Source organism: Rutidosis leptorrhynchoides, chromosome 10, assembly GCF_046630445.1.
Source record: "Rutidosis leptorrhynchoides isolate AG116_Rl617_1_P2 chromosome 10, CSIRO_AGI_Rlap_v1, whole genome shotgun sequence".
Taxonomy (NCBI): Eukaryota; Viridiplantae; Streptophyta; class Magnoliopsida; order Asterales; family Asteraceae; genus Rutidosis; species Rutidosis leptorrhynchoides.
This window is the reverse complement of record NC_092342.1, coordinates 284,709,126-284,732,275: the sequence shown is the minus strand read 5'-3', so window position 1 is coordinate 284,732,275 and position 23,150 is coordinate 284,709,126. Positions and strand designations below refer to the sequence as shown.

At 32.3% G+C, this 23,150-nt stretch overlaps 1 protein-coding gene and 1 pseudogene across 1 annotated transcript; one reads left to right on the top strand and one right to left on the bottom strand.

The window, feature by feature from the left end:
• Positions 1-13,774, top strand: part of LOC139871104 (heat shock cognate 70 kDa protein-like) — a 50,331-nt pseudogene extending 36,557 nt beyond the window's left edge.
• Positions 13,775-13,987: 213 nt separating this feature from the next.
• Positions 13,988-22,851, bottom strand: LOC139869989 (serine decarboxylase-like). The gene is made up of 7 exons (XM_071857846.1): positions 22,761-22,851; positions 22,002-22,330; positions 21,264-21,495; positions 20,978-21,171; positions 20,753-20,889; positions 19,654-20,242; positions 13,988-14,097 (listed from the first exon to the last, which is right to left on the bottom strand). The coding sequence occupies exons 2-6, from the start codon at positions 22,324-22,326 to the stop codon at positions 19,676-19,678; spliced, it is 1,455 nt and encodes a 484-aa protein (XP_071713947.1). The 5' UTR covers positions 22,327-22,330; positions 22,761-22,851; the 3' UTR covers positions 13,988-14,097; positions 19,654-19,675.
• Between the last annotated feature and the right edge of the window lie 299 nt (positions 22,852-23,150).

Genomic DNA, 23,150 nt, shown 5'->3' with positions numbered 1-23,150 from the left:
TAAGAATAATTATGAAAATATCTTCAGAAATATGGAGGATATTTATAATGAAAGATATGATGATATCTTAGGATTTCTAATATCAGAGGATGATGAAGAATATTGTCAGCAGGGGTTTAGAGTCAGGAGCAAGGTATTTGTTAATGAATTCAGCAGATACTGAATCATTTGGATTCTTTGAAGGCAGATTCAGTCTTTGTGATTTGTCCACAGCCTCCTTCATACTTTGCTCAATTCGTTTTCCAGTTCCAAAACTTTTTTTTTTCTGCGCTTTGCCAGCACACTATTCATTATCATCAAACTTTTATTGTTAAAGTCGTTTATAGTTTTTGCTGCTTCATCAACATTTCGAGAACTATTTCGCAGTTCAGGGTGTTTTTCAGAAACTTCACATTCAAGTATGTAAGTCCAGGAGATAGACGTTATATATACACATATAACTGCTGGCGTAGACATGCTGCAAGATTTCAAAATACTGATTGCTAATTTCCGATGATTCGTATGGCAATTCTCGTTACAAGATGCGAATGAGTAAATGATGGGGTTTCGGTAATTATAATGATTCTTCGGAAGGTCGAAGATCAGTGAAGTTGTGATTAAGTTTATTGCTAATGTGGTGAAACATGAAAGGTTCTCCGGTAACAAAAGGGTAATCATATATATCGAGATATGATAAGGCTACTCTGAATGAAAAATCGAAGTTGTCTTGTTAGAGCTGTGATATAATTTGCTACTTTACAAAGGAATTGCAAAGTTATTTTTTTTTTTTGCTAATAAATGCCAAAGGATCTGACACATATATGTGTTGAATTATGACTTTGGTTTCGAGAGCTTTTTAAGTACATAACTGTGGGTAATATGTGGTTGGATCATTATCTCGATTGCTCAATATTTGAAGTGTCTTCAGAAATTTTCGAAGGGTTTGAACACAGATTGTAATCGTTAATATACATTTGATGTTCTAACACAGTTTTGAAGTCAAAGTATAGCTTTGAAAGATGTAGGAATCTAAAAGTGATGGTACCGGTATATCTCAAATTGAATTTTGAGTTTTTCAAAATCAGAATATGTAATTGAGTTTGAATGAGTATGGTTGTTTTGATTTCTATGAAAGAATGTATATTATTGTGAAAGTAGGAATTATAGTTGATAATTTGCTTAATCAAATTCAAAGAATGTAACATATTAATTGTGAATATATATATATATATATATATATATATATATATATATATATATATATATATATATATATATATATATATATATATATATATATATATATCTCGGGTATTACCTACCCGTTAAAAAAAATTCACAATTAATATTTTGTACAAAATAATTTTATTACAGTCTTTATGAAAATATATATGTATATATATTCTCTTCAGATGTAACATAGATTTTAATGAGTTAATACTAAATTAAACTCATTCGATTTACGGTTGGAACTAGAATTGAATAATTCCTTGAAGGCTTTAGAGATTACATAAGTATTTCTTCAATAATATTGAAATTATGAATCAATACTTCGTTATTTGTTGAGGCGTGATGTTGGTTTTCGTTAAATTCTTGTAAACTTCACAAAGTACGAATGATGTTATCTGAAAAGTTTCGGGTACATCGATGATGAAAGTGTAAAATCAAATATATACTTGATTTATTATGAATTGGAATTTATTGAATTGAGACAGAGATTGTAGTTAACGTTGGTTAAGTTGCGGGCGAAATACGTACATTATTGCATATTTGTAATATGAATTAACCAAGTAGTTAAGATTCATACACAATAGCTTAGCACGGAAAGATTTATTTATTTATTTATTATTTATTTTTTTCAAAATATATATATGTAAAATATACATATAATTTCTTCAGAGGGAATGAGTTAATTCTTCATAACTCGATAATACAATATACGCGTTATTGATTCGTAATGATGTCCACAGTGATTCTTGAATTGACGGAGTTTGTGATGTTATAGATGTTGTTGATTCTGATGCTGACTGCACTGACGATGCTGGTGACGCTGATGGTACTAATGATGCTGTTGGTAAAACAAGTTTAGCTGGTTAATCACACACCATTTTTGTCAGGGTGTCTACTCTTCCTTCTATCATTTCGGTTTGCTTAACTGCTTTATGGTTAGGGCTAGATTAGATAATCTCTAAGACTTTAGAGATTACATAATCGCCGCGGAATGCTTCTCCAATGAAGTTATGAATTAATACTTCGTCAGTTATTGTTGTTGGTATTCCTTGGTATCTATGGTGTGTATGACGTTGATGCTCGTGGGACAGATTGTGAAGTTGAGGGTTACGACGCGGTTGTGGTTGGAGGTGGTAATGGTACTGTTGGCGCTGATGATGGTGGTACTGGTTATGCTGCTGATGCTGCTGATGGTGTTTGTAATCTTTGTACCATATTCTCCAAAGCCACTACCCGAACGCGAAGCTCGTTGACTTCTTCTATTACACCGGGGTGATTGTCGATTCGAACGAGCGGATAAATAAAATCTAGAATTTGATGTAGTATATAATCGTGACGAGATACTCTGGAAATGAGAGAGAAAATGGTGTTTCGAACAGGTTCGCCGGTAAGTGCTTCAGGTTCTTCGCCAAGAGGGCAATGTGGTGGATGGAAAGGATCGCCTTCTTCTTGTCTCCAATGATTGAGGAGGCTATGAACCCATCCCCAATTCATCCAAAATAGATGATGGCTGATTGGTTGATCCATTCCAGTCACACTACTTTCGGAGCTTGAGTGGGATTCCATATCAGAATTCGAGGGACTTGAACTAATGACGAATTCCATTTTGTTCGATTGAATAAAGGATTTTTTGATATGAAATGATTTTTCGGCTATCGGGTGGTGTTCCAATTACATAGAATATCTATATATATAGCGCAAAAGATTTCGTAGATTACGGAGGAATTTACGGGATATGTCAGGCAAAGTTTATAGTAACAGATACGCTAAGATATGAATTTTGTCTATACACTATTCATGCAATCAATGCAGTAAGACGTGACTAGACTAAGAATGATAAGCAGGCAATTTCTGACAAAAATGATAAGCAAAAGTTTTGACAATGCAGACACGGTCGAAGTCCAGACTCACTAATGCATCCTAACGACTTATCAGTTAGACACACTAATGCAGACCTGGTTCGCTAAGACCACCGCTCTGATACCAACTGAAAGGACCCGTTCATATACATTATAAACGATTCTCAATAGTTGATTACATCGCGAGGTATTTGACCTCTATATGATACATTTTTCAAACATTGCATTCGTTTTTAAAAGATAAACGCTCTTTACATCAAAAATTGACAGGCATGCATACCATTTCATAAGATTCAACTATAAATGACCTAATCTGTTATTTATTTAATAATAATCTCTATTGAACTCAACGACTTGAATGCAACGTCTTTTGAAATATGCCATGAATGACTCCAAGTAATATCTTTAAAATGAGCAAATGCACAGCGGAAGATTTCTTTAACACCTGAGAATAAACATACTTTAAAGTGTCAACCAAAAGGTTGGTGAGTTCATAGTTTTATCATAAATAATGATTTTCAATAGTTGTAATAGACCACAAGATTTCAGTTTCATAAATAACCATACACTCGCAAGTGTATAAAAAGCATTCTATAAGTTGTAGGCACCTGGTAACAAGCCTTAACGTTCATGTTTTACCCTCTGAAAGTACACCGAATCAGGTGTGTTATATAAACCTCGAGGTACTAAAGCATCCCATAGTCAGGATGTGGTTTGTTAGGCCCAATAGATCTATCTTTAGGATTCGCGCCTACCAGTCATACACCAGTAGTTATAGTTACCAAGCTAAGGGGATATTTCTAGTTTAAACCCACGTAGAATTAGTTTTAGTACTTGTGCCTATTTCGTAAAACAGTTATAAAATATGCATGTATTCTCAGCCCAAAAATATATAATGCAAAAGCATTTAAAAAGGGAGCTATGAAAACTCACCATACTGTATTTCGTTGTAAAAATACATATAACATCATTGAACAAGTGCAAGGTTGGCCTCGGATTCACGAACGTATCAATATTGAGATTCAATATTGCAGGAAAAGTACGTAGACGCAACGGAGATGATAAACACTAGTTTGACTCACGAGCAATACTCCCGAACCATACCCATAACCTCCATAGCTATAACCCATAATTTCCTTAGCCTTATCCCGCTCGAAAAACAATTTCGAAATCACTCGGACAGCACTCCGTCGTAATATTTTATGTATACTAATAATATCTTGAAATAATACGGAGTAAATATATATATGTAAATCGATTGAGAGAGTTTAGAGAAAAATATTTTCAAGTTTCTATGAAATAATGAAACCTTTTGAATTCTATTTATAATAGATTTTTGAATTATTAAAGTGAATTATTAAAGTATAAATTATTAAAGTGAATTATTAAAGTATGAATTATTAAAGTGAATTATTAAAGTATGAATTATTAAAGTGAATTATTAAAGTATGAATTATTAAAGTGAATTATTAAAGTATGAATTATTAAAGTGAATTATTAAAGTTAAAGTAAAGTAAAAATAAAGTAAATGTAAAGTTTAAGTATAGTAAAAGTATAAAATTATGTACGTATAATACGCGTATATATATAATATTAATTTAAATCGTTATATATATTTAATAAAATAAAATATAAATATCGTTATCTTTATCATACTGGTTAAGTAATGAGTTGTCAAAAGTGGTTCTAGATATTTATAAAAGTTATATACGTTTTAATAATAAAGTTCTTTTTAAACTGAAAACGTTTTTATACGTTTGAAACTAAATCAAATAAATATGATAATTTTGTTTTCCAAAACTAAATATATTTAAGAATCATTTTATTTAAAGGTTAAAATAATGAAAATCGTTATATCATAAAACGTTTTAGAAAAGTAGAATCATATACATTCATAATAGGTTTCAAGTTTTTAAATTACAGTCTATTGGTGAAGCATGAGATAAAGTTCAAAGGTTAAATAAATGTATGAAATCATTTTAATGAAAAATGTTGATACCCAATATCTAAGTTATTTACATTCCACATTTCAACTTTAAAATGATAGTCATAATAGTTATCTTATTAACATCACGAGAAAAATGTTGTAAGGTATGAATTGAAAATCAAATAGCAATCTTCACTAACTCTTGTCTAGTTCTCGTTAGTTGACACCTTGTTCTTATATGTAAAATTACTTTACCATTTTCCGAATATGGTTAAAAGGGAAAGGTTTCCTAAATCAAAGTGGACCTCCTAACAGGAACTCGTAGCCATAAATTCAATGTATCTAATAATTCAATCATTTGATATTATCTTCTAATTCCATCGATAAACATATTGAAACAAATACGTTCATATAAAGTATTATACGTTTAATACTTTATTAATATTCTCAAGTTATAATATATATATATATACATATATATACATATTTATTTATATATAACGGTTCGTGAATCGTCGGAATTTGGTCTAGGTTATAATGAATGTATGAACACAATTTAAAATTCTTGAGATTTAACTTAACAAACTTTGCTTATCGTGTCGGAATAATTTAAAGATAAAGTTTAAATTTGGTTGGAAATTTCCGGGTTGTCACATACATGTTGGTTGCATGTATGTTAAAACATGGGTACTTATTATAACGTTAAAGTTTAGCTACCAGGGTGCTCAATCTTGTAGAATATTTTGATAAACGTTTCTGGATGAAACAACTGAAATCTTGTGATCCACCTTTATATACAGATTATGCGAAACATTAAAACTATGAACTCACCGACCTTTGTGTTGACACTTTCAAGCATGTTTATTCTCAGGTTCCTAGAAGTCTTCCGCTGTTTGCTTATATGTTAGACAAGCTATGTGCATGGAGTCTTACATGGCATATTTTTCAAGGAAACGTTGCATTCACCAAATCATCACCATGTATCTTATTTTGACTGCATTATCAACGGAAGTACTATTGTAAACTATTATATTACGGTGATTGTCTATATGTAGAAATCATCAGATGTCGAAAACCTTTGATTAAAATATTCATTTATGGTGTGCCTTTTCAAAAGAATGCAATATTTACAAAACGTATCATATAGAGGTCAAATACCTCGCAATGAAATCGATGAATGACGTGTTCATCCATATGGATTTGGAGCGATCGTCACAGTTGGTATCAGAGCGTTGGTCCTAGCGAACCAGGTCTTGCATAAGTGTGTCTAACTGATAGTTGTTAGGATGCATTAGTGAGTCTGGACTTCGACCGTGTCTGCATGTTAAAAGTTTTGCTTATCATTTCTTGTCGGAAATTACATGTTTATCATTCTTAAGTCTAGACACGTTTTCCTGCATTTATTGCATAAATAGTGTATAGACAAAAATTCATATCTTAGCGTATCTGTTACTGTAAACTTTTCCTGACACCTTTTGAAAATTTCTCCGTGATTTATAGAATTTGGTATTATATATACATATGTAAATTATGTATTGAAGAATACCAAACTAAATTCTATAATCTAATTCATATCAAAAATCATCTCCCTAATTATACAAGATGGATCCCGTATCTAGTTCAAATTCCTTAAACTCCGATAGCTATTCTGATATGGATATTCACCTGAATTCCGAAGACAGTGTAATCGGAATGGATCAACCAATCAACCATCACCTATTCTGGATGAATTGAGGATGGGTTCGTAGCTTGCTTAGTCATTGGAGACAAGAAGAAGGTGATCCCTTCCATCCACCACATTGCCCTCTTGGTGAAGAACCTGAAGCACTTACCGGCGAACCTATTCGAGACACCATTTTCTCTCTCATTTCCAGAGTGTCTCATCACGATTATATATTATCTCAAATTCTAGAACTTATTCGTCCACTCGTCCGAACCGACAATCACCCCGGTGTAATAGAAGAAGTCACCGAGCTTCGCGCTCGGGTAGTGGCTTTGGAGAATGTGGTGCAAAGGTTACAAGCACCAGCAGCAGCACCGGCAGCAACAGTACCACCATCAGCAACACCAACAGTACCATCACCACCACCAACAACAACATCCGCATCCCACACCTCAACATCACAATCTGTACCTCGAACATCAACGTCATACACACCATAGATACCAAGGAATACCAACAACAACAAACGATGAAGTATTGATTCATAACTTCATCGAAGAAATATTTTGCAGAGAATATGTAGTTTCTAAAAGTTTTAGAGATTATATATTCTAGTCCTAGTCGAAAACCAGATGAGATTAATATTATGTTAACTCATTAAATCCATGATTACATCTAAGAAAAATATATATGTAGGTATATTTTCATAAAGATTGTAATTAAGAAAATTCTTTTGTACAAACTGTTAATGGTGAGAATATTTTAACGGGTAGGAAATACCCGAGAGATATATAAATTCACAATTAATATGTTACATTCTTCGATTCTGATTCAACAAATCATCAACTATACTCACTATTTTCACAAAAATAAATATTCTTTTACAAAAATCAAAGCAACCATCCTCATCCAAATTTGATTACATATTTTGATTTTGACAAATCAAAATCCAAGTCAAGATTTAACAAAAGACATCATTCTTAGATTCCTACATCTTTCGAAGCTATACTTTGACTTCAAAACTGTGCTAGAACATCATAGAACCCAGAAAAGTATTTATATCATTCAAATTCCTAGAACATCATATGAATATTAACGATTACAATCTATGTTCAAATCCCTCGAAATTCCTGAAGACACTTCAAATAATGAATCATCGAGATGATGATCCAACCACATGTTACCGCAGTCTTGTACCTGAAAAACCCTCAAAATCAAAGACATAGTTTAACACGTATCCGTGTCAGACCCTTTGGCATTTATTAGCTAAAATAACTTTTCAATCCCTTTTCAAAATAGACAGTTTTGTCACCACTCCAGCAAAATCACCTTCAATTGTTCATTCGAATAAGCCTTATTATAACAATTACCCCTTCATCATTGTTACCGGGGAACCTTTCATATTCCACCACATTAACAGTAAACTTATCAACAACTTCATTGATCTTAAAGCCTCTCCGAAGAATCACTATACTTATTCATTGAAACCCTATCAAGTACTCATCCACATCTTGTAACAATAATTGTCATACCAACTACCGAGAATTAGCAATCAGTATTTTGAATCTCGCAGTATTTCTACGCCAACAGTTATATATATGCATATAACGTCTATCTTCTAGACTTATATATTTCGAATGTGAAGTTTCTGAAAAACACCCCAATCTACGATTTAGTTCTCGAAATTTTGAAAAATGCTGATGAAGCAGCAAAAACTGTAAACGACCTTAACCATAAAAAGTTTAATGATAAAGAATAGTGTATTGGCAAAGCTCGGAAAAAGAGAAGTTTTGGAACTGGAAAACGGATTGAGCAAACTATGAAGGAGGCAGTGGACAAATCACAAAGACTAAACCTGGCTTCAAAGAATCCAAATGATTCAGTATCTATTGAAGTCATTAACGAATACCTTGCTCCTGGCTCTAAACCTTTGCGGACAATATTCTGCATCATCCTCTGATCTTAAATGTTCTAAGATATCATCATATCTTTCATTATAAATATCTTAGATGTTTCTGAAGATATCTTCACAACTATTGTTATCCGAAATCATTTACTTCTTCGCGCTATCTGTGTAATATCATAAAAGAAACTATTTTAGTTTCTAAATTCTGAAACCTTCGAGTTTAAAATATGAATGTTATTAAAGTAGTGTTGGGAACTGAAGCATGAGTTAGTATAATATAATGACACTTGATCAACGTGATTATATTACAGTAAGTCATGTTGAGCTTCTAATGGAATGTGATAAAGGTTCACAGATCATACCCTCATCATGAACCATGTTACATAACTCTTTCATTCTATTTAATCTCTAAATATATCAAGAAAATACTTTTCTTGATGATTCGGTCTTTCCAGATATTCTGGTAATTTGACAAATCAAGATCGTGCGATTACCATTTCTTTCTTAGCACATTAGTTATGTTCATCTGAAAATTCATACCTACGAATTCTGGACCATTATTCGCTTGACTTAAGGTTGGGAAGAGACAATGAAAGCATGGAGCTCCTAAATATAAGGGAAAATATAAAGCCTGACAACAACACATATATTACAAACCGTGTATATCAATGCGTATAGCAATATAAATACACGGGAGAATGAAAAATACTATAACCCCAAGGTAATAGTAGAAGAAAATAATTTCCTCTGGTGGCAGATGAAAAAGAAGAATGAAGGATACGATAGCCAAGAAAATATCAAGAATCAGAACTGGATTAAGCATTTCACAATGTTTTGGAAGTATGAAATAAGGAAGAAGATGTAGGAGTGGTGAAAATAATGAAACGAAAGTGGTTAATTTATAGCAAAATATCGGACATAGCAATTGACGCAGATTACGCATTTAAAGGAAATCTTAATTTCCTTAAATTTCGAAGAATCAAATCTTATTTAGATTATGAAGATTTTCTATTCCTTAAATTCCGGAAATCAATCGTAACTACGTCAAAAGTTAAGACGAATCTCTATTCTTTCATTTCACTCTTTTACGATAACTTCTCTCATACGCCTCGAGAAATCGGATTGTTTTATCCATATTATTCAACGGTGATAAAACTCTATTTATCAACTCATGTACGTCATGAAAAAAAATTTATTGTTAGCCATGACGACCTCACTCAAATTTCGGGACAAAATTTCTTTAACGGGGAGGTACTGTGATGACCCGGAAATTTCTGACCAAATTTAAACTTAATCTTTAACGTTTCCGACACGATAAGCAAAGTCTGTAAAGTTGAATCTCAAAATTCTTGAACTATTGAGATACCCTTCGTTTGTTCTCAACGACTCGCGAACAATTATATGTAAATAGATAAATATATATACTATAACTTGAAAACGTAACAAAGTGTTAGGTAAATGATGATGTGCGTTAAACTTATTGGTTTGATTATCTGATTGATATATCTAGCTACAGAGTTAAAAAATTATGCCAAACAATTGAATTAAAAGATATTTACTGAGTCCCTTAAGAATTATGATATTATTACGAGTCTCTGTTATAAGGTCCACGCTGATTTGAGAAATCATTTCTTTTTAACGATATTCGGAATAAATGGTAAAGTGTTAGATAATGAAAGTTAGATAAAAGTTAATGGAGAACTAAACTGCATAATATACAATTGATTTTGTTTCAAACGTGCGAAAACGTTTTTCGATATAATAGAATTTGTTAATTAAGTGTGTTTGTTTAAATAACGTAATTTGGACACATACAATAATAAGGAATATTAACTGTTAGAATTATATATATGATTAACGTACGATGTGTATTTTAGAACGTGTTTATGAATATTAAAAATATATTTTAACTTGGTCATAAAACGATTTGATATTATATATATATTCACAAATAGCGAGACAATGATTTACAGAAGTAAATGACCAAAACACTTGAAAGTTTAAGATATACTTTGAGTGATATAGTTTATGGATAATTTAAGTTTATATTTTGACAAAGGTACGAGTCACGAAACGAAAAATGCAAGTTTTCTCAATGTACGAAAAGACGTTCGAAAAACCGGAACCAGGACATGAGTCGAGTGACGACGTACGACTTATCGGAACGAAAATTACAAGACACCTATACACGAGAATATAATATAATATATAATTAATTAATTTAAATTATATATATTATATTAATATTTAAATATGTCGACAAACTAGAAGTTAAACGAATGTGAGCTGGATCAGAGGGCCATGCGATCGCATGGCCTTGATGCCCAAAAACCATGCGATCACATGGGGTCTGAGGACAGGCCACATCTATATAAATCGATCATTTTCTGGTTCACAAACACACATATCTATCCATTTATCTCCGTATTATTATTATAATTTATATTATTATTATTATTATTATTAATATTAAGATTATTAATATTAGTCTTCTTATTATTATTATTATTATTATTATTATTATTATTATTATTATTATTATTATTATTATTATTATTATTATTATTATTATTATTATTATTATTATTATTATTAGTAATATTATTACATAAAATACTACGACGAGGTTATGAGCGTGTCACTTTCAAAATAGGTTTTTCGAGCGGGATAGAGCTAAGAAAATTATGGGTTATAGCTATGGAGGTTATGGTTATGGTTCGAGGGTTTTGCTCGTGAGTCAAACTAGTGTTTATCATCTCTGTTGCGTCTACGTACTTTCCTACAATATTGAATCACAATATTGATACGTGAGCATTCATATCTTATCTTTTATATATATTAATAGTGTATCCATGTCAAGTGCTCGAACATATATGTTTATGCATGTTTGTATGCTAAATTTCGCCGTTAAACAGTTTATGATGAATCACGAATTAAATACATATAATACTGATAAAAGGTATATGATATGCATGTTTTTGGAAAGCTGACGAAAAATCAATAACTTTTCATTTAGAAATCGCGTAATTTCGATGAACGAATTTAAAGATATAATCAACTGAATTATGATTGACATTAATTGCTTTTGAATCTGCAATTGATATTTAAACAACTTGTTTGTAAGATTGATAAATTGAATTTTTGAATATTACCAGCTGAGTAAATGAATCCTTATATAAGGCACGTCTCGTTTTGTTGAACTATAGTCAAAATTGACTTTTTGAAATTGACTTTTGATAACTCTTGTATGTCGATCTCGAGCATTAGGATTGTGATACACTATGACCTGACCTAGCTTGATAGACATTTATTGACCAACATATGTTCTCTAGGTTGAGATCTACGGTTATTTGGTAATCCGAGTTTCGGTCACATTTTGGGGAACGACTTTATATGCTGCTAAGGTGAGTTTCATATGCTCCCTTTTTAATTGCTTTTGCAATCTATATTTTTGGGCTGAGAATACATGCACTTTATTTTAAACGCAATGGATACAAGTACATACTAAATTCTACACCGAGTTTGAACCGAAAATCCCTTAGCTTTGGTAACTAGTAACTGCCAGTTATAAGAACTGGTGGGCGCGAATAGTTGTATATGGATCCATAGGGCTTGACATCCCCGTCTGTTCCAGGTATAGAAACCCTAGCCTGAACTATAAAACAGACGTATGCTATTTGAGTTTAGTACACGTTGGTTTGCGTGTATTGTACATGTTGGTTGCATGTATGTTAAAACAGGGGTACTTATTATAACGTTAAAGTTTAGCTACCAGGGTGCTCAATCTTGTAGAATATTTTGATAAACGTTTTTGGATGAAACAACTGAAATCTTGTGATCCACCTTTATATACAGATTATGCGAAACATTAAAACTATGAACTCACCAACCTTTGTGTTGACACTTTCAAGCATGTTTATTCTCAGGTTCCTAGAAGTCTTCCGCTGTTTGCTTATATGTTAGACAAGCTATGTGCATGGAGTCTTACATGGCATATTTTTCAAGGAAACGTTGCATTCACCAAAACATCACCATGTATCTTATTTTGACTGCATTATCAACGGAAGTACTATTGTAAACTATTATATTACGGTGATTGTCTATATGTAGAAATCATCAGATGTCGAAAACCTTTGATTAAAATATTCATTTATGGTGTGCCTTTTCAAAAGAATGCAATATTTACAAAACGTATCATATAGAGGTCAAATACCTCGCAATGAAATCGATGAATGACGTGTTCGTCCATATGGATTTGGAGCGATCGTCACACTGGTGATTGATCTAGTCCTTTTGATCAACAACACGATCCCTTTTGTAACTTAGCTCTGATACCAATTGAAGAAATTTGGTACCAGATTATAAGACAGAATAGTAAAATTTAAGAACAATAACTTATTGGAAATCCTTCCCCAATTATAGAAAAACTCTTATTACAATCTTATTATTACATCCCTATTTATAGTTGATTAACCTTGTCCATTAAGTTAATCAAGTCTAGTCTAGAATAATCTAGGATAACCAAGTCTAGAATAAATTAGAATAGTCAAGTCTAGAATCTATTAGAATAATCAAGGAAGAAGCAAAATTGAAAATTATGACGGCTAGCCCACTTGTTATCCGTTCACACGTTCCACCTCCTCAAATCCATTTGAGATATAATTTTACAAAATAAACCTCTAACTATTACTTTATGTTAAGATTGATCCAACAATCAAGGCGAAAGATCTAAATCTACATATAACCACTTTTTGGGCAAACTTAAAATCGATGGAATACCACCTGCTCCTAAAAATGAGACTACGATTAAGGTATACTTTGAGATAGATGCTAATGGTATCCTTACTGTTACTGTTGGGATTATAGCTACTGGTAAGATGGAGAAAATTACAATTGACAATGATTGAAGAAGACTCTCTAAAGACGAGATTGAGAAGATGATAAGAGAGGCTGAGGAGTACAAATATGACGATATTGAGTTCAAGAAGAAAGCGGATGCTCATAATGAATTAGAAGATTACTTGTACGAATTGAAGAATAAGATTGAAGAGAACAATGTTAATATGAAGGTGTCTGCTGAGAAGTTGAAGGATATGGAGAACGCGATTGTTGATGCAACCACGTGGCTTGAGGATAACCATGATGCACCTTTACCCGAGCTTGAACTCAAGAAGGATCACCTAAAGTTTGTTTGCAAACTACTGATTTAAAAGCTTTAACTTTCGGTTGTTAAACATTAACATTTAGGCTTTTTGTTTATTGTTTGGTATGAATATGAATATGAATGACTTGTGCTTTTAGCTTTATGGATTTTGTATCTTGAAGATTTGGATTTGTTGCTTTTTGGTTTATCAAGTTTCTGTTATGTCACATAATTGTAAATTACATTGCATTAAGTAATCTAATTAACTTGAGTCACATAATTGTAACATCAAACACTATAATATTATTAATGATAAATAAAGCCAACACATCAGAGCTTTGTATACATTACAAGAACTAACACAAATTCAAAAAACATAACTAATAACTTCTTGTTTGTTATGATAATAATAATAATTGTGCAAGTATGGAACTACAATAATGCAAGTATGGATAGTCAATTTTGGTACAATTTTATAGTCAACTTGGGGTCACTTCCATAGTATCTTTTTGTAGTATAAATACCCATGAGTTATGCTTGTAAAGATGTACCATTTCTCACACTTACATCCATAGTGTTTCTTCCTTTCTCTCTTTACTCATATACTCTTGTTCTTAAGATTTTCAAAGTCTATATTCAAGAACCAATCCACTAAAGGTAGTTATAAGCCTACTGAATTATAACACGTTATCAGCACGAAGTGCTCCGTATAAACAAGGTTTATCTAAGCAAGTACAAGTCACTAATCAAGATAAATATTCAAGTCCGGCAGTACGCTGCTTCAGACCGATGTACCCTGGGAACAGACGCAAAATCTGTTTAAGGGAATTGTGTCAAACACAAGCCCGGTTCAACCTTCAATTCGGTTAGATCGTTCTATCTTTTCGTTCTCATTATAATTATGTGTTATACATGATTATTATGTTTGTGATTATATGTATAATTGTTTCAGTTTCGTATACAATATTCCTACAAACTTAAACAGATTCGATTCCCAACTTACGAAACTGAATCGATTTATAAAAGGATTAGTAGCTGCTGTAGAATATGATTTGACAAACGAAAGTGTTGTTTTAGCATGTTGTTAAAATATTCTATATACTGTTTATATAAAACAAATTAAGAAATCTTGTGATAAAATATGCACGTAATACAGTTTGTGATATAAATTGATTATATCTTCGATTTTTATAGAATATTACTGTATATCACATCTTTGCTTTTGAATATATGCTATGTTTGTTTATGGGTATGTTTATAAAATATTACTTCATATTTAATTTGTTTGCTTTAGATCTTGAGTAAACTCAGAGCAGATTACCTATGATCTATGATTTATCGGATCCATATAGCTCATGTACCTAATCTATAAGGTTTTGCCACTATCTATTGATTGACAGTTCTTAAACGATTAATATATTGATGATGATGTATGTTTTGATTGTATGGAGTAGGTGAATCTTTAAATATTACATATCCATTATGTTTAAAATTTGGCTTAAAGCTTCTTTGGAATTAAAGTGCGGTGAAGTATTATAAAATATTATTATTAATAATTAATAATTAATAATAATAAATAAAGTTAAATTAGATGACATGATAGAAAGTGGTGAAATAATCAATAATATGTTGGATTTGATCACTTATCAAGTGGTAGACCCCTGTGTTGCTACTAACTCTTACTATAAACTATTGCTGGTCTTAATTAGCCATCATCTAAGTTGTATTCATGACAAGAGGGTATGACCTGGATCCCACTATAATTCAAGGCGAAAAGCTGAAACGATATATTAAATTGTAGAACAAAACTTGCTATATTTTTTTTTTTTTTTGTTCTTTTGCTTATTATTAAGATCATAAATCGAGTTATATATGCGCTATTAATTCGTTAGTTTACAAACTGATTATGATAGAAGTTACATACAGATTATTACTTGGGGGTTATATATGTTGTTAATCTGATTCTGATCGTTATACATAAATTGATTTACAACATATCATCTACTAATTAGTTTGTTGTATAAAATCAAACCATTTATCAATTAAATTGCTAGAGTTTTCTGATTATTTTAACTTGTTGTGAATTGTATTCTAATATGCTCTTAAAATTGTATGTTACAATGAGCATGTTTGAATATGTTTATTTGAAATATATATATGAGGATACTGATAACGACAAGTTAAAGCTTTTATAATTGATAAAGATAATGGCTTGAATGTATACTTGTATATGTTGTTATGAGGTCTCGGTGATACATATATGCCTTCACTACTAGTGTAAACAGGCGCAATTTTTTTTAAACTGCATAGTATTCTGCTAATTGTGGATGTTTTAATACATGAATTATATTATATGATAAGCGATATTCAGTTATTTCTGAGTTTGTTGTAGATTATTATTACGTCTTAATTCTGTGTGGATCACTTTTCAAATGGAAACTAGCCGAGCACTCAACCTATCATGTGGAGAAACTCAGAAAGTTTACTGTGGTGAACCTTAAACGTTGGCAATAAAAGATGTTTTTTTAGCCGACCACGTTGAACCTTGCGAGGTTCGTGACTGAACCTTGCGAGGTTCCTGGCTGAACCTTGCGAGGTTCTTGAATGAATCTTACGAGGTTCTTTGCTAAAACCGCTCCCAAGTTACTGAAGGGGAAAATGATGCTCAAATTGTGAGCGTGATTAAAGTTTGGAATCATTTGAATTCCTTGTGCGTAACTATTTCTTGAATACATGAACATCTTATTTAGCTCTACAAATAAGTCCCAAAAGAAAAGAAAACGAGAGTGAATCTGTTGAAAAATCTTAATTAAATAAACCATGAGCTACCTTGAGACTTGAATGGTTTGAATTTTCTAAGATTCCTAGCTTGTTATGTATCACTCATAAATAAATGGTTTTAGACCATAACGCATATGATTAAAAGCGCATATGATAAAAAGCACATATGATGATTAATGAAAACCACATATGGTGATTAATGAAAAACCATTAATTAAAAGCACATATGGTGATTAATGAAAAGCACATATGGTGATTAATGAAAAACACATTGAGAAAGAATCACCAATGTTTCTTGAAAGAATTCAAGGTGATATATATGGGGACATGCAAATTTACATGCTGCGATATTATTTCACTTTTGACAAAGTGCAACTCATAAATATTCTCCCCTACAACTTGATTTTGGCCGAGAGCTAAATATTTACCACCATTAGAACATTTGATTGTGCAGTGTATATTCTAGTTACACAACCACAACGCACTAAAATGGGTCCTCAAAGGAGGATGGGGATATATATATATGTTAAATATGAAACATCTTCAATTATAAGATATATTGAACCTATAACGGATAATGTTTTTACAGCACGTTTTGCTGATTATCATTGTTCCCTAGATTAGGGAGAGAAATGAAAAATAAAGAAAAGGATGTTTCATGGTGTGAACATAAATTAATGTATCTTGATCATCGCACAAAAGAATGCGAAAAGAAAGTTAAAAAAATAATGCATATGCAAGAACTTGCAAATAAATTACCTGATGCATTTACAGATACAAAAAGGAGTGACTAAATCATGTATACCAGCAGTAAATGCTTCAGCTAGAATTGAAATTCTAAAAGTTGGAAATGTCACTCATGAGTCTTTGCCACGCCTGAAACGTGGGAGACCAATTGGTTCCAAAGATAAAAATCCTCGAAAAGAAAAATCAGCTGATAATGAGGTAAAAGAAAGTGTTCAAGAAGAACCACAAATCAATATTCCTTCTGCAGAGGGTATTGATAAATGTAAATACATAAATTGCAATAAATTATGCAATAATATGGAATCGAAATGGAATGACAAATATTGATGAGAATTTTTCATATAATGACATCATGAATAAAGATGATGAACTGAAACCAAAATCTGTCATTGAATGTCAAAATAGACATGACTATATACGAGCTGAATTAGAATTGCTCAATAAAAGAAAAGTTTTCGGATAAATCATTTTCACTTTAAAGATGTGAAACGTATGAGACACAAATGAATTTTTACCCGAAAAGGAAATGAGAAAAATGAAGTTACAAGGTAAAGCTATACTTGTAACTCAAGATTTTTCTCAAAGACCAGGAATTGATTATGAGGAAACTTATTCTCCTGTTATAGATGCAATTACTTTTAGATACTTAATCATCCTGGCAGTTTCTAAAAATTTAGAAATGCATCTCATGGATGTTGTGACTGCTTATCTATATGGATCACTTGATAGTGATATATATATATATGAAGATACCTGAAAGATTTAAGGTATCAGAAGCAACCAATGCAAAACTTAAAGAAATGTACTCAATCAAGTTACAAAGGTCTTTATATGGGTTGAAACAATCGGGTTGCATGTGGTATAAACGATTAAGTGATTACTTGATAAGCAAAGGGTATACAAATAATTATATTTGCCCATGTGTATTCATTAAGAAAACAACATCCGGATATGTGATCATAGCTGTTTATGTCGATGATCTTAACATCATAGGTACAAATAAAGAGATCCATGAAGCCATTCAACTTCTAAAGAAAGAATTTGAAATGAAAGATCTCGGAAAAACCAAGTATTACCTTGGTTTACAAATTGAGCATATGCCTAATGGTTTACTTGTACATCAAACAACATATACTGAAAAGATTTTGAAACATTTTAATATGGACAAGACAAAACCATTAAGTACTCCTATGGTTGTTAGATCACTCAATGTTGAAGCTGATCCATTTCGTCCATGTGAAGATCATGAAGATATTCTGGGACCAGAAGTACCATAACTTAGGGCAATTGGAGCTCTTATGTATATCTTACAAATTATACAAGACCTGACATTTCTTTTGCAGTTAATTTGTTGGTAAGGTTCAGCTCTGCTCCTACCAAAAGACACTGGAATGAGATCAAACACATATTTTGATACCTTCGAGGAACTACCGATTTAGGATTATTTTATTCTAACGAATCAAAACAAGTTTTGGTTGGTTATGCAGATGCAGGTTATTTATCTGATCCACATAAAGCTAAATCTCAAACTGGATATGTATTCCTAAATGGAGGTACTGCAATATCATGGCGTTCTAAAAAACAAACACTTGTTGCAACATCATCAAATCATGCCGAAGTGATTGCATTACATGAAGCTACTTGGGAATGTTTTTGGTTGAGATCAATGACACAACTCATTACTTATTCTTGTGGACTAGAACCCGATAAAAGTCCAACATCTATCTATGAAGATAATGCAGCTTGCATAGCACAAATGAAAGAATGATATATCAAAAGTGACCGAACAAAACACATACCTCCTAGATTCTTCTCATACACTCAAGACATCATTAAGGACAACTAGATTGAAATGATATATGTTCAATCCATCAAAACTCTGCTGATCTTTTCACCAAAGCACTTTCAACTGCTATTTTCAGAACGCATGTTCACAATATTGGCATGAGGCAAGTTCAAAAGATGTAACAGCTCAGCAATGTCTACTTGAGGGGGAGTCAACTATATGCTGCACTCTTTTTCCCTTAGCTAAAGTTTTTATCCCACTGGGTTTTTCTTTGGCCAAGGTTTTTAACGAGGCAGTAACTTACAGTTGATCTTTAACAAACAAAATTGCTATCCAAGGGGGAGTGTTATGATAATAATAATAATTGTGCAAGTATGGAACTACAATAATGCAAGTATGGATAGTCAATTTTGGTACAATTTTATAGTCAACTTGGGGTCACTTCCATAGTATCTTTTTGTAGTATAAATACCCATGAGTTATGCTTGTAAAGATGTACCATTTCTCACACTTACATCCATAGTGTTTCTTCCTTTCTCTCTTTACTCATATACTCTTGTTCTTAAGATTTTCAAAGTCTATATTCAAGAACCAATCCACTAAAGGTAGTTATAAGCCTACTGAATTATAACATTGTTAACTGTTTATTATCAGTCACTTATGCAACACACATAGACAGTTACATTTTCCTATCTCAGATGCAACACAAGGTGACTGAAGCTTCCCGTTTTCATACCAAACAGCGCGTTTTTCAACAAGCTCGTTCACAAAATCATCCAACTTATCGATATTAATATTAGGCATGACAACAACATGTGCAATGCACCCCTGACACGCAAGCTGCCATTTGCGTATGAATTCCTCATCTTGTGGACGCTCAAAAACAACCGTGCTACTGAGCTCATTAAGCATGGCACCTATTCCCGCACTCGTTAAACGGCCTTTTAAATAGTGCGCGTTTCTAAGGCATTTTTGGACCTCTTTTTGGAACCCTCGGTAGCCTTTACGGTTTAGAGTGTACCAAAGGAATATTGGGGCGTGACCGTTACGGGATCCCATGATTGTTGCGTCTCGAGAAGCAAGATATTCGACGTTTCTTGAAAGTGCGTTGATATGCTCGAGTCTCGTTATTTGAACACCGCACGGCATTGGACACCCAACAAATTTATGACCTGAAACGCTCACGCTTCCAATGGGTTTCTTGAATGAAACTTTCGGTGCCTGATCATACACAAAGTTAGTTAATCGACAATTATCTTATAAAAGATTAGTATGTTAAACTTGATTATAAAACCTAAATTATTACAGAACTACTTATATTGTTTGTATGAAAGGAGGCTGTGTTTGTATGCATCGGCAGGTTACTTAAGCGACTTGTAACAAAATTTGACATGTTACCTTTTAAACTGAAGTTTTGAATTTTGAATTGGGCCATTTGACCGGTTAAGGGTATGTTTGGTAAGGAGCTTTTTGGAGTTTTAGAATATTCAAGCTTCTAGCTTTCATAAAAAAGCTCTTATCTAATAAAAGAGCTTCAATTGGTTAAAAGAACTTAGAGCTTTTAGATGAAGGAAAAAAGCTAGAAGCTACTAGAACTAGCGTTTGAGATAAAGCTCCTAGCTTTTTGTCAATTTACTCTTTTTTTAACAGATCAATAAGCTAATAGCTAGTTTTACCAAACATACCCTAAACATAAAATAATCGGAATTGGCGTCTAATTGAACAACTTACGAGTTTAACAAAAGGCATCATTAGACCAAACAAAGCACCATCACAGTGGATGTAGAATCGGTCATGTCCAAATCCTGTTTCTTCAAGCGTCTTTATAACCAAATCAAGATCATCAACCGCTCCTTTCACAGTTGTTCCTACAAAAAAATTCAATTTTGCAAGTGTAAATAAAGATCACTCAAAACTAACAGATATTGATAGATACATAAATAACATAAAAGGAACCTATGTTGACGTTGATGATTGCCGGTTTATCTTTATGAAGAAGAAGTTTAGCCTTAAAATCTTCACAATCGATTTCCCCAGACATTAACGTGTTGACCTTTTCAGAATCCATTCGGTACATTCTTGCTGCTTTAAATATAGAATAATGCGAGTCACGCGAAGCATACAAAATCCCATCAGGAAATACTTCTCTCCTATAAATTTAAATTTCTCATTAGGTATTATTACACTAATATCAAATGTAGAAACAAGATAAATGAGTTTGATAAAGTATGAAACTACAAACCCGACTAATATGCCATGAAGATTGCCTTCTGTTCCACAATTTGTAATGTAACCCCAGTATTCGTTCTTTTCCAATTCCCATAAACGAGCAAACCAATCCAACACACCAACCTCAAATTGACGAGAATGCACACCATAATTGCTCTCGATAAATGGATCCCCGAGGTTGTTTATGGAAAAATGTTGCAACTGAGATAATGCACCATAGTCGAAGTCCAGATTATAAGGATAGCCTATACAGAACACAATAATTAGGTGCAAGAATGTACAAATTTTAAATCAAACGTTTTAATGTACGTATCTTAGGTACCCAAAAGTTAAAGAACTGGAATATACACAATGGGTATTGGTTAATCATAATTACAGTAACTTTAAACGTGAAGAAAGCCGAAATGAGGGAGAAAAAATTGAATATGATTAACTGATAAGCAGGTTTAGATGTGTATATTGTATAACTTGGTGATAACATGATACTTTTAAGGTATTGTAACATAATAAAATTAGGCAAAATGATCTCAAATTAGGGTAAATTAGGGTAAAAAACTAATTATTTCATATGGTATAAAATAGCTGGATAATCATAAGCAAATTTCATTATTCAAACCCCAAAAACTAGTTATCACAGCATCGTAAAATCACTTTCAGAGCACACATCCAACGCAATCAGATTACATAACAAGATAATTCAACAGAGAATAAGATCATAGAAAAATATTTCATTTCAGTATAAATTTTTTACCCAAATGATGTTTAGTCCTTTCAAGCAAAGACTTTCTATATCTAGCTAACACGCTCGCCATATAAGCTTCGCGTTCTCCAGTAACCTCATCATCAGCATCAGGCTCGGTTACCTCAAGACAACTAGTATGCACATTCCTTCCTAAAACAATCTCCCTCGGTTTTTCGATACCATTGGCCAATTTCGCACCGTTTATACCCGAATCATCAACCACAACAGGAGGTACAGGATCATTAATCACAGTTGTTGGATCAAAATCATCAGGCAATGATTCAACAGTTTCAAGATTAAGCTCATGTAACATCATATCAATACTTCCAGCCATTTCGCTATAGACCAAACAAACAAAACCCGATATATATCATATCCAAAAAAACCATCAAATGTCAAAAAGATTACATTTTTAATATATGGAAATGATAATATGATAAGATCCAGAAAACCCATTAAAGTTTTCAAGATTTAGATGGGGATCAATTGAATGGGTTGTAAAGATTTAAGATCAAATGTTTCAAGATTAAGCTCATTTAACACCATTTCAATACTTCCAGCCATTTGTTATACAGCATACAGACAAAAACCAATATATATTATATCCAAAAAACAATCAAATGTCAAAAAGATTGGATTTTTAATACATGGAAATGGTTATATGATAAGATCAAGAAAACCCATTAAAATTTTCAAGATTTTGATGGGATCAATTAAATGGTTGTAAAGGTATAAGATCTAGCAAAATATAAATGAAAAAAATTGTACCTTTTTGATGAAGGCGGCGGATAGGAAGTGGGATGCTGCTTGATGAATGTAGTTATGGGGAAAGCCAAAGAGAAGTATGATTGATCAGTGATTTTAGTATTTAAAGACAAAATTGATCCAACAACAGTCAAATTGGAATATCAGTATTAGTTAGAGTAATAGTCCTTGTACTATTTAAATTGCTGAATTCAGTCCCTGAAGTTTTGGTTCCATGTGATATGATTGTGTGGTTCTTGAACAAATTGGTAGTTGGCTACGGTTGTCGTTTCTTAATTGCCTCGTTAATGGCTGATATTTGTAGGCACCGTATGCTATAAAAGGTGCTACATGTTTGTACGTAAAAAGGGTTTTGGTAATTTGTGAATCTACGGTACTCAATAGCACGTTTAT

Coding starts and splice junctions, on each gene's coding strand:
- LOC139869989 (XM_071857846.1), bottom strand. CDS start 22,326: ATGGCTGGAAGTATTGATATGATGTTACATGAGCTTAATCTTGAAACT. Junction 21,496..22,001: donor AAGGACTAAACATCATTTGG/GTAAAAAATTTA, acceptor TGTTCTGTATAG/GCTATCCTTATAATCTGGAC. Junction 20,890..20,977: donor AATCATCAACGTCAACATAG/GTTCCTTTTATG, acceptor ATTTTTTTGTAG/GAACAACTGTGAAAGGAGCG.